The following is a 12834-nucleotide window of genomic DNA, read 5'->3' as shown; positions in this document are numbered from 1 at the left end:
CTGGTGGGAGAACGTTTACAGTAAAATAGTGCACCTGTCGACTCGTTGTTCCGCGGCAGCCCGGGTCTATACTGAGAAACCGCTGTCTGACCCGGCGCGGGACCTGGATGTTGGAGGCCTGCTCCGTTTGCCCACAGCGTCGGCTTCCCTACATAGCCTGCAGCCGGGTGGGAATTCTTGAAGAAAGCATAACCACATGAGGCAACAAACTACGAAAAATAACATTCACCAGTGCCCTCCAACAAGGGCGACCTGGTTTCAGTGAACTTGCGCGCTGTGCAATCCATTGATATCGGTTTTCTGTTACAGTCTAGGAAAATGCCGAAAGTTTTCCTCACAACCCCCACAGAATGGCAACAACGTCAAGAAGAAAAGGACCAAAATGCAGCCAATGAGATCCTGGACGCACGTGTATCAACTTGCAGAGGCCAAGAAAAATCAAACGATCAGCTGACGTGGGTTTCTGATGGTAGTACGCGCGAGGCGATTCTTCAGGAGCATGTACGTGCCGTCTTTGAACCACCGGTGACAGCCCAAGCAACGGGCTTGCAACGCAGGGCATAAGAAGTATTGCTTTGTTGCTCCCGTAGATGGGCGCATCTGTCTCCAGAGCCATCTAGTTTTTCGCTGCGATGCTTGCTCCTTCCCGTATCTACAGCAAAGACATTGCTGCCAGCAGAGGAGCTAGCTCGGTTCCCTTGTTGGCAACAATGTCATTTTCTCCGGCCTATTCGTGTGGTCCCCTGCCCAACGTGGCGGACAGTCCGCGCTCCCCACATAACACGGCAGCTACTGGGGATGGCCATATACCCTCGTCTCATTTTGACGTCTCTGAACCAGCAACAACAGGACCAGCAGCATCTCCCGCAGTACCAGATGCGGCAGCAGCAATGTCTGCGACCTCTCGTTGCGGTTTCCCTTCTGGAATGCAGGTTTTCTGTTGCAGCTGTGACACCAGGAGATGCTACTGCCCGCCAACGCGTGTTTCGCTGAGGAACATTGATTGCTGGTTGTATTCCGGCTGCAGCAGCAGAACCGTAGCTGGCAACGGATTTGTCATAGAATAAGGATTCGGGCATATAAGTGTGTTTGGTTTTTCCGACGCCTTCTGGCTCTCGACACACATCAACAGCATTAGATGCAGAAGCACCAAGTGCCGCAGGAACCCGGCCTTCGGTGAAAAGATACTTTGTTGGGCAACTAGGCACACAGGAACGTGTGCTGCTTGCGGGTTGTGGGGGGCAGATGTAGCATGGCCTCTCCGAAGTTTGCACGTGTACTTCTACTTGAGCAGCTGCCTACTAGGGGACAAATAAGTGTTTAACACCTGCGTGCAGCATCACTGCATGGGGCCAAGGAGGCTGTGTTTTGCTTGCATGCCGGGTTGCTTTTCAGCGCTAGTTGCAACGAGGTCCATTGCAACTCATGTCAGGTAGCTTCCTCTGCCGCCTGCCGTCGGTCCTTAAAGAGCTGTGCCGAGGATGCCTGATACTGGAGGAAGTCACCAGCTCCTTTTAGCTGACAGTTTTCTTATGTATTTTGGCGAAGTTTCTATTCATATTAACAACACCATATTGCTTTTCTGTTACTTACATCGTTCAGATGATCTTGACTGCNAGCTTGCCTGTGCTGAGTTGTTGTCATTTACTTCATGTTAGCTATTACCTTATTTATTCTATCGTGGCTATTTTGCCTCTCACTTTGCCAACACTATTGTGAATCTGTTGTTGTTTATTCCATCTTAACAATTTTGTTCTTTACACCATCTGAACGATTTTGCCTTGTTCGTCTTTAGATTAGTAGTAGTATTCTGACTCTGCTGTTACTTACTCCAGCCTAACTGTTTTGTTATTAATTACCCCTTGGCTACTTTGTTTATACTATCAACTGTATTCTGAATCCCGTGCTGTTCTACCGTGACTTTCCTGTTATTTATACTACTTTGCTGTTCCATTTTAACTATTTTGCTATTTCTTGCATTCTAGCAATTTTTCCATTCCAAAGCAACAACTTTGTTATTGCTGCAACGCATATATATATATATATATATATATATATATATAGATACATTGAAGTGCTGTAGCATTTATACTACTGCCAGCCCCAAAAACCAAACCGCATGAAACTGGTCTTAGCGGTTGAATCGCTAATTTGTTGTCATGTTTATGTAAAATTAAATAAAAAAAATTGTTGTTGTATTTGTTTCGTGAATGTTAACTAGAAACGGCAACATCTGGTACTAGCTAGCTCCCGCTCTATCGCCCGCCTGCGATGAGGGGACCACCGGTCAAGTAACTCCTCCCCGTTTTTCCTCCCTTTCTTCTGCTTTTGTCAGCTTTTTAGTTNGGGGACCACCGGTCAAGTAACTCCTCCCCGTTTTTCCTCCCTTTCTTCTGCTTTTGTCAGCTTTTTAGTTCACATTTATTTCCTTTTCTTCTGTTTTTTGTATGTTTAGTTTGCTTTTGCTGCCTTTGTAGGTATTCTCTGTCTCCTTTGCATCCCCAGGTCCGAGGGGGGTCTCTACTTCGGCTCAGACGAACAAAACGAGCGGGACAGATGCAACGAAACAGACAAATAAGTACGAACCAAGAGGATCAACAGCACACAAGAAGGAAATAAGACAAAAAAAGCAAAAGTGACAAGGAAGGCGAACGAGCCGAACCAATACAGAAACAGCATCGATGTCTGTACCTTCTGCCAGTCTAGAGCGGCATGGTGATGATGTTGCACCTCACCCGTTTAATTTGCCTTTTTCGTATTCTCTTTCAATAGATGATGAAAGGAAAAAGACAGAGGACACATTTGGGGATCTGGGAAGGAGGAGACGCTGCAGCGGGCGTGTAAGTGTCTCCCTTGTTTTATTTGCTTCTGTTTTTGCCTTTATTTATCTTCTCTCCCATTGTATTGCATTAAACAAAGAGCAGCAGCTACATGCAGCAGCAAGAAGAAGACTTGCAGGGCAGAAGAGTACAATGGCAAAAGAAAGAGGAAAGAGAGGCAGAGAAGGAGAGGGGATAGGGGACGAAATCAGCTTCGTTCAACAGGTGTGCGGGGAGGAGACAGAGGAAATACGACAAGAGACACCAGCAGCAAGAACGCACAGGCGCAAGAGACCAAGACAGGACCAAGAGTCCATTTTTTTTGGAGATGAAGATGATGATGATACTTCTAGGGATGATGATGCGAATTACGAACCGCCGGAGAAGAGACAAGAGGAGCTAAGGGAGCAGCAAGAGAGCTTTCTTTTTTTAGGCCCTTCTTCCGGTGATGGAACGGATGCAGCAGCAGGAGACGCTGCAGCAGCAGCAGCAGACGCTGCAACAGCAGCAGCACAACGAGAAAAGGCAGAGAGCCTGCGACAACACATCTTGCAGTATGTTGAGGATACGTTAGCAGAAGGACCAAATATAGAGATAGGAGGAGAAGAAATGGATTACAACAGATGGATAGCATCACTAACAGGCATATATGATTTAGATCTCCCATATGGAGGAGACCAAGGAAAAGAAAACGAAAAAGAAAAAGAAGAGGAACCTGCAGAAGAAAAAGGCAAGGAAGAAAGACAGGCAAAAAAGAACGAAGAGGAGGCGGAAATAGAAAAAGAAAGGCAAGAGGCAAAAGAAAAAGAAAATGAAGGGGAGGAAAGGGAGATACAAACAGAAAAAGAAGAGGAGGAATACGAGGAAATCGAAGAAGAGGAACAAGTGCTAGCGGGAATAGAAAAGGATATAGAAAACCAGAAAGGGAAACAACAAGAAAAGGAAACAGAAAAGGAAAATGGAGGGGGAAAAGAAAAAGGAAAAGAAAAAGAGGAAGAAAGAAAGAAAGCGAAGAGTTGGAGGCAGCTACTCTTCATCGATTTGGTCGAACGCGTTGGGCCATCTGTTCTTCTTGAACCAACATTGTCTGATGATGAAGCAAAAGAAAAAGATGAAGAAAAAGGGGAGGGAAGGGGAGAAGAACAAGGAGAAGAAAGCGCTGAGGAAAAGGGACAAGAAAAAGGAGGGGAAGGAGGAGAAGATACACTTCTTGCAGATTCTGGTGATGAGGGCCCTTCTACTGGTCTTAGTGCTGCACAACGTGAGAGGCTGCAGCAGGAGAGCAGAAACAGCAGCAGCAGCAGCAGCAGCAGCACCAGAAGCAGAAGCAACAGCAGTAGCAGTAGCAGCAGCAGTAGCAGTAGCAGCGATTTCGTATCGATAGCAACATCAGCTTTTTCTTTATATTCTGCTCCACAGCTTCAAGGAGTAGTCATTATAAACCCCATCGGTCAGCGCCCTGTAGAAAAAGAAAAAGAAGAAAAAGAAAAGGAAGAAGAAAAAGAGAAGGAAGGAATAGAAGAAGGGGGAGAGCGAGAGATTAAAAAAAAGAGAAAAACCAAACGAAAGAAAAAACCACTAATCAGAGAATTCATAGACACTGTGCCTATAGCTAACACCAACAGCTCTTATCTTCTTGGCGCCAAAGAAATTAAAAACCGTCNTAATAAACAAGAACAAAATAGAAAGTGATGACGAATTAATGATTAGTTTAATTGTTAAAAACACAATAAAAGGAAAACCCCACCATTGACGATGATTAACTATATTGCTGTAGGTAGAAATAGAAAGAAATCATGATAGGTTGATGATTAGTTTCATATAATAAGTAGAAAGGATAGTATAATGACGTAGGATTATTTGAATTATCATAAATAGAAATATCGATGGTGATGACTAATTTAATCACTACAAACGGCAAAGAATAGAGAGAAAAGGGAGTTTCTGTTGAGGCGAAAGGAATAAGCAAATAAATAAACAGCTAGCCGAACAATTTAACTCAAACAAAAGACCCAAAACAAACAAACAGACAGAAAGACAAGCAAATAAATAAAAAACAAATCGATAAACAAATAAATAAACAAATAAGTGAATAATAGTGCCAAGTGTTGTAGGGGATGGAGGTGGGAGGGCTTAGCTGCGTATTTATGTGCAAAGGTTGCAAGGCCCAAGACAATCTTAACCTGTCCACATTCCTCTTGTTCGTATTCTTGCTTTGTTTGTCCTTAATTTCCTTTTATTTGTTTTATCTTTCGTCTTCTCCTTTGCCTTCTTCTGTTCCGTTTTGTTTTTGTTCCTTTCTTGGCTGCTCCTCCTTCTTCTTCAATATCATCTGCTGCCATTATGGTATGGTTTGCGGTGCCTGTGCATCTCATTGGTTTGTTGTGCTTTTTTTTCTGTCGTTGTTGTTTGTTAGGGCGAGGTAGCGCTAGCGATCGTCTACTCGCCTCTTCCTCCCCCATCATTGCAGCAACGACAGCGAGAAGAACAAGCAGAAGAGCAACAACATGAACAACGGCAACAGCAGCAGCAGTGGCAGGACCTGCGTACGCATCCCTTTTTTCATGTTCCTTTAGTAGATGAGGATGCATCTGTGCGTGTATTTCAGCGTAAGAATTGGATATTAACCCCCCGGAGAACAATAAGCGAATTAAGGGCTCTTTTAGGTATACAGGACATATTAAAGAAACCGATAGTAAAAACAGAAGATCTGCAACATCTAATGGGGCACCTTGAGCAGCTAGTGGAACATACACTACATCGTCAGCGACAAAACATCGAGGGCTTATCCTCAAAATATGTTGTAGAGAAGCTTGGCGCTGCTCTGGTGCTAACAGATGCAATGTTTGTTGCAGCAGAAGTATTGGGAAAGAATGCGAAGAAAGATGAATGGTGGCAGGCATCATTAGACACTCTTCCGGTGTATAAACACCCCGCTCCAGGTATATCTATTAGACGCAACGCACAACAAAATGTGCTGCTAGCTCAGCTGCTGCAGAATGCACTTGAATTATATAGACACAACATCAGACCACCTGTTCATCTCCTCGTTCCCCTCAAACAAATCGTCTTCTGTACAACAGCTGTTCCCATCCTATCCAGAGGGCCCTGGACACGCTTCCAGCTTGATGATAGCGAGTGGCAGCAAGAACAGTTCCACAAGCAGCAGCAGCGTCGGCACGACGAACAGTAGCTGCAGCAGTAGCAGCGGCTCCACAAGCAGCAGAGGAACCGCTAGGGAAACAGTAGTTGCAGAAGCTGCAGTAGCAGCGACAGAAGAGGAAGCACTATTTGCAGCGGATGCAGCCACTGCATAAGCCGCAGACGCAACAGCAGTGGGAGCAACAGCTGCAGCAGCTGGAGCGACAACAACAGCAGCAACAGCAAAGGAAGGAGGGTCAGTAGCTGCAGCACCAGCAACACCGGACGGAGCAACGAGAGTAGCGGAAGGTCCAGCAGCAACAACAGCAGCAGTAAAAGCAGCAGCAACAGCAGCAACAGCAGACGCAGGCTGAGGATGCTTTGCTGCAGCCCCAAAACAAATGGAATCAACTCGTGCTGCACCACATTTAGCAGCAGGAATAAATAGATAAATAAAAAGTAATAAAATAAATTATGATTATATATCTAGGCAAGTAAATACTCATAACATCTAGAAGGAGACGAAGGCGACGGTATCCTTATACCCCTCCTTTCTCTCTCACCTTTTTCGCCTCAGCAGCGAAACCGTTAGACAGAGACAACAGCTCAGCAGAGATCCACGACAGCGTATTTGATTATATTATGTTGGAATATCATATGTTATATTATGTTCATACTATGCGACCTTGTATTGTAATATATTGTAATCTAATAGAATACAGGATAGTGCATTCCATTGAATTAGATTATTTTGCATTACATTGCCCTACATGCTATTCTATTATTTTCATTTATATTATATTCTTTTCTGTTCTATCCTGTTCTGTCCCATTCTATTATATTCCGTTCTGTTTTTGTATATCTATTTTATTCTATTACATAAGTATTTTTCTATAAACAGTAATCTTTACCAGGTGACATAATATATAGCTCATATATAGAATATGATTCCTTTGACTGTATTAATCATTTATTATATTATGAAATATGAAAATGAGTGTAAGTACAATGTAAATTTTGTTTTATGAATATTATGTACAGAAAATAGAAGCAGCCGCTTCTGCGTTCGTTTTTTATATAAGGGAGACAACAAACTTTCAAACTGCTTCTTGCTTTGTTTGTCTTGTGGAGCGATTTGTTAAGACTCCATAATGCTGCTGCAGCAGCAGCTGCTGCAGTAGCAACAGCAGCAGCAGGATAAGAAACAACGGCAGTTGCCGGGGCAGAAGAAGCAGACAAACGAACGAATTTCTTTACGCGCTTGTTTGCTTGCTTGCCTGCCTGTTGTTATTGTTTATTTGTTTGTTGGCGTTTAGATTGATTTGATTGATTTTTTTTATTTTGTCTATATTTCGGATTGACGAAAACAAACACAAGCCATCCGACAGGAATTTAATTACATTCATTTAATCTGATTGAACTTAAAATTGCGTTGTAGCCTCCATGCATATCTTTTGTCTGTTTTGGCTCCTCTGCCTCTTCTGCATCATTTCTTCTGCGCCTGTTACTTCTCTTATATCCATATCTCATTTCCCTGCTGTTTATCTCTTTCTTCCTTTTCCTCTGCCTTTCTTTTCTTCTGTCTCCACAGGTTCGTCGGTTCTCGGCAGTCACCCATTACCCCCACTGAGGAAGTTTAGGGTTACAGGGTTTACGGGATATAGAGGGTTTTAGAGGGTTTCGGGGGTTTAGAGGGTTTAAAGGGTTAAGGGGACCTCGGGGTTTTAAATGGTTTCCAGGGATTAGGGGGTTTGGGAGACTTAGATGTTCTAGAGGGTCTAGGGAGCTTAGGGTTCAGATGGATTGGAAGCTTTACGGGGCGTAGTAGAGAGTTTCGGGGTTGTAGGTTTCAGAGAGCATACTGTTCAGAGGCTTTAGAGTTGAGAGGGTTTAGGCTCTTGAGGTACGAAGAGTTAGGGCTTTAAGGTTCGGGGGAGGAAATAGTGCATACTGATTAGGATTTAACCGGGAGGTCTACTAAGGTTTAACGCGGCAACAGCCTAGGGTTTAGCGCAGCGAGGGTTTAGGGCTTAACGCGCTTATTATTTATGGTTTAGCGCGACGATGGTTTAGTGTTTGGGGTTTAGAACTGCCAGCACTCTCATGTAAAGCACCAAGCTGCCCCACGGAGGAGATCCTGAGATTGTTGAGGTTTAGGGTTTAGAGTTTGTAGTGTTTGGCGTTCAATACTTAGATATGTAATCAGTAACCCCTAATCGATTGCGATGCCGCGGCATCAGCTAAACCATCAACTGCACAAGTAATTCACCCGACTTCATTTTCTCTTCTGGGCGGCCTCAAGGGGACCCCCTAAAACCTGGGGCCCTCCGCGTAACTCTCTCTTGGCTAGGTAGACAGCAGAGGGCTACCCCATCTTACCTGGGGGCCCCCTATGGCGTAGAGGCCCTTCGTAACCCCTAGCAGCGCAGCCCCCTGTTAACCCTTGGGGGACCCCCGTTACCCCTCGGGGCCCCCTGCTACCTGGGAGCCAGTCATTACCTTGGGGCCCCCATTACCTGGGGTCCCCTCTTTATGCGGGGGCTTTTGGGGGGGGCCCAAGGTACCCGTGGGGTCCACCTGCTACCCAAGGAGGCTCCTTCTTGAATCGGGGGCCCCCGTTAGCGTTAACATTACTGATACAAAATAATGAATATTTGGATACAGGAATTCGACAGTGTTCTGACAAACAATCAAAAATTTCACCTGACATATGCGACTGCTGTAGCAGCAGCAGCAGCAGCAACTGTTGCTGCTGCAACTACAGCCGCCGCTACTGTTGCTGCAGTGATATGAACGCAAGTTACGATGCAGTTCCTTGCTGGAGTCCTGCTGCAGTAGCAGCAGCAGCGTCTGCCGCAGCAGCAGGTGCAGCGGATGCTGCTGCTCCATGGCCATTGCCAGAATGTGAGGCTGTGGGAGGTGCTGCTGTTGCGGGTGTCGTTGATGATGCTGTTGGTGCTGCTGCTGCTGCTGTGTTTCCATCTTTACCCGCAACAGTGGCAGGAATAGCATTCGTTGCCTTAGCAGCAGGAGTAGCAGCAGCAGCAGAAGCTGTGTTGATTGCAGCGTTCGCCTTTTGCGTTGCTTCCGTCCCCGCATCAATGCTGCGTTTCCGTTTGAGCTGTTGCTGCTGCTGCTGTTGTTGTTCCTGGCGCTGTTGCTGCTGCTGCTGCTGGTGTTGCTGCTGTTGCTGTTGCTGTTGCTGTTGCTGCTGCTGCTGCTGTTTAAGCTGCAGCTGCTTCTGCTGCAGCGGAGCCAATGCACACATCTGAGGGTCTAGAGATAAAGTCCGTGACACCTGCAGCCAACAGCGCTGGCAATCCTGCAGTGCTGCAGCGTCCAGACGAAGAGCAGCAGAAGCAGCAGCAGGCTGCGATATAGAACGTAAGAAAGAACGACATACAGACACCTGAAAAACAAACAAAACAATAATAATACAGTCAGCAAGATAATCATGGAGATAATAATTAAGATAATAGCACAAAACAAAGGTGTAGCTTAGGCACTAGGGTTTGCGGGGTGTAGTTACAGCTGTCTCGGCATTGAATGCAATGTCTGCTTGATCTNTAAATGGCGAGTAATCCAAATTTAGGGTTTAGGGTTTAGGGTGTAGGGTTTACGTACAGCTGTCTCGGTGTTGAGTGCGAGGTTTGCTTGATCTAAGTAGCGAGTAATCCAGGGGGGCAATTTATTTCGTTTGTCGGGGCGGGAGAAACGCGCATCCGCAAAAACCATTAAAGCGAAGTCTCTCTTAGACCGAATCACCCTGCCCACGCACTGTGCAGCCTGCACGCAAAAACCCTAAACCCTAAACCCTAAACCCTACAACTTGTAAACCCGGAAACCCAAACCCGAAACCCGAAATCCTAAACCCTAAACCAGAAATGTGGAATTCCCCAGACCGAAAATTCTGTAGAAACCCTAAACCCTAAAAACTAAATACTAAGCTCCGAAGCTAAAGTTCCGCTTGAGACGTATGCAACAAAAGCAACAACAGAAGCAGGAGGGAAATCACTAGCATCCGCGTTCGCAGCAGCAACCGCAAACTCAGCACCAGAGCAACATTGCAGCAAACACAAGCAGCAACAACAGCAGCAACAACAGCAACAGTAACAGCAACAACAGAAGCAGCAGCACCGCACGTTACCTGGCGCATTGCATCGAAGGTTAGGAATTCACTTTCTTGAATTTGATACCTTTCCTAAGAGTCAAAAGCACAAACCCTAAACCCTAAACCCTAAAGCTTACCCCCTTAGCCACAAATTCTGAGCTTATTTCGTAGTGTCTAGCCCAGTACCTCAAACGCGAATCTCTAGGCCGTAAACCCTTAACCCTACGAACGCTACGCCTCGACCACCAAACCCTAAACCCAATACCCTGGACTCCGACCCTAAACCCTAAACCCTTAACCCTAGCTGACCCTTAGGAAGTCCAGCCTGGCCTTCAAAACCCTCGACAGGGCGTATTGAAAAGGAATGCCAAACAACACCACGCACCGCCCGAAGTGGCGGTCAAAGTCGACGCCTTCCGCAACCTTGCCCCTAATCGCACAAACCCTAAATTCTAAACGCTAAACCCTAAACCCTAAATTTTTAAGATGGATTGCTACGTGCTGACACGACCCAGCGGACTTCTTAGTCTCCTCTTTGCTAGACCCCCATGTTGCCCTTGTCTGAAATACAAGGGACGGTATGAACCGAACCTTCACACCCTAGGCCCTAAACAGTAAACCCTACCTTGCAACTGAGAAGAAAACCGCCCCTCTACCACAGTCGCATGCCTTCTTAAAGTTGTAGAGGGCAAGGGTTGTGGTGACGACGTCTTTGGTTTCGAGGAACACCAACTTGTGCTCCAGCACTTGAGCCAAAAACCCGTTTTCGTACCTGCACATACACCGCAAACCCTAAACCCTAAACCATAAACCCTACTTTGCAACTGAGAAGAAACACCCGCAGGTCTCTGCTCAGACCTCAGTTTCAGTTCGGTCTCCAAACTAGAGATCGTCTCGGAAGAGCCGCAAGACCAACAAACCCTTAACCCTAAGCCCTCAACTTAATCCTGAACCCTAAACCCTGAACGGTAAAGCGTGAACCCTGGACCCCAAACCCTAAACCGCAAACCCTAAGGCCTAAACACCAAACCGCAGACCTTAATCCCCAACCCCTAAACCCCAAACCCTGGACCCCAAACCCTATACTCTAGGCTCCAAACCCAAAACCTTCAACCCCAAGCCCTAGACCCTAATCCCTCAACCCCAAACCCTAAACCCTAAACCGTTGAGCATACCAGTAAGACATGGCTGTTTCCATGTATGCGTAGGAGGGGAAGAAGCAAACCAAGCCATCGGGCACCGACTTGCATAAATCGAGCAGCAGNCCATGTATGCGTAGGAGGGGAAGAAGCAAACCAAGCCATCGGGCACCGACTTGCATAAATCGAGCAGCAGATTTGCATAATTTCGCAGCACGCTGACATCGTGACGGTATTCAAACTTCGACGTCAACGGCACCTAAACATAAACCCTAGACCCTAAACCCTAAACCCTAAACCCTTGTTCAAGGCGCAAGATTGGTCGCGGACCTCATGGCACTTCAAACAGGAGGAGCAGCTCGCATTCAAACCCTAAATTGTGCACCGTTTGGTGGAGCTGAGCTCGCCGTTAGGGTTTAGCTAGGGTTTGGGGTTTAGCTAGTGTTTAGGGTTTAGCTAGGCTGCATGCCTGATCAGCGCCTCTTGCAACAATCATAGGACAGAAGCAGGCTCGCTCCATCGAGACGGGAAAGGACTCCGCTATCAGGGGCTGCATGAACAAATCACAAACCTTAGACCCTAAACCATAAACCCTAAACCCTCGAGCGTAAACCCTTTCCCCTCCGCGCTACGTGTCAGTTTAGGGTGTCTCAGCATGGCACCAGCAGGCCGACAGCTCTGCGGGTTAGCAACTAGGGTTTAGGGTATAGGGTTTAACTTGTGTTTAGAACTCCGCAAGGGTTCACTATTTGTGGGGTTTAGGGTTTAGGACTTACAACGAATGCGAGGATCTTTGGATAGAGCTCGAGAGGGGAGATTGTGCCGGATGTAAGAATAACAGATTTAAACCGCTTCAATACCGGCTGCATTGCCAGCGAGGCATCTAAACAGCACAACTGCAGCAGCGGGTCGTGCAGCCCCGAGGCCTCAGGGTAAGGGTCTACGATCACTATAAACCCATCCCTGAAAAACAAACCATAAACTGTAAACCCGAAATCCTAAACCCTAAACCACAAATCCTATATACTATATTCCAAGCCATACACACCATACGCAACAAACCCTTAACCGTAAACTACAAACCCTAAACCCTAAGCCTCACACCATATCCGCCTAAGTCGCAAACCCTAAACCCGAAACGGCAAACCCTCGACCCTAACCTCCGCAGCAAACCCTAAACCATAAAACCCTAGATCACGTCTTCAAACAATTAACAAGAGCCAGCAGGAGCTAAACGCAGACTTCTAAACCCTAAACCCTATGCCGTGAACTCTAAACCCCGCATCTCTTCCTTTGTCAATTTGCCCTTCCAGCCTCAACCCATCTTCTCCCCCCCAGCCCGCAGACGCAATGTTAGGGTTTAGGGTTTAGGGTTTACCAGTAGGTGCCCACAAGAGTGCAGAAATCCGCGACAAGAGTCAAAGGCAGTAACTTTTCTAAATCCGTGACCTGAAGGGCCAGCAGCAACGCCTGAAGGAAAAAACAAAAACGAACAAAAGTACATGAAAACGCATACCATGGAAGATAGATACAAACGTGGATAAATCGTGTAATAACACACACACACATATATATATATATATATATATATATATATATATATATATATATATATATATATATA

General features: G+C 46.1%; 2 protein-coding genes across 2 annotated transcripts in view; one reads left to right on the top strand and one right to left on the bottom strand.

The window, feature by feature from the left end:
• Positions 1-2972: 2972 nt before the first annotated feature.
• EMH_0023370 (uncharacterized protein) lies at positions 2973-4511 on the top strand (the record flags this gene model as incomplete). The annotated part of the gene is given in 2 exon segments (XM_013502122.1): positions 2973-4482; positions 4486-4511. Coding segments are annotated over 2 exon segments (1536 nt in total).
• A 4249-nt stretch (positions 4512-8760) lies between these two features.
• The window catches only part of EMH_0023350 (excision repair protein rad15, putative), a gene marked incomplete at both ends in the record, with an annotated part of 5664 nt that continues 1590 nt past the window's right edge, over positions 8761-12834 (bottom strand). The window contains 8 exons of the mRNA XM_013502121.1: positions 8761-9369; positions 9585-9746; positions 10108-10161; positions 10381-10501; positions 10697-10843; positions 11387-11469; positions 11987-12173; positions 12589-12680. Of these exons, the coding sequence (XP_013357575.1) occupies positions 8761-9369; positions 9585-9746; positions 10108-10161; positions 10381-10501; positions 10697-10843; positions 11387-11469; positions 11987-12173; positions 12589-12680 (1455 nt within the window). The remainder of the gene's footprint in view (positions 9370-9584; positions 9747-10107; positions 10162-10380; positions 10502-10696; positions 10844-11386; positions 11470-11986; positions 12174-12588; positions 12681-12834) is intronic.

This window comes from Eimeria mitis, genomic scaffold (assembly GCF_000499745.2).
Source record: "Eimeria mitis Houghton genomic scaffold, Emh_scaff834, whole genome shotgun sequence".
Lineage (NCBI taxonomy): Eukaryota > Apicomplexa > Conoidasida > Eucoccidiorida > Eimeriidae > Eimeria > Eimeria mitis.
The sequence above is the reverse complement of the archived record's forward strand: the minus strand, read 5'-3'. Positions and strand labels throughout refer to the sequence as shown.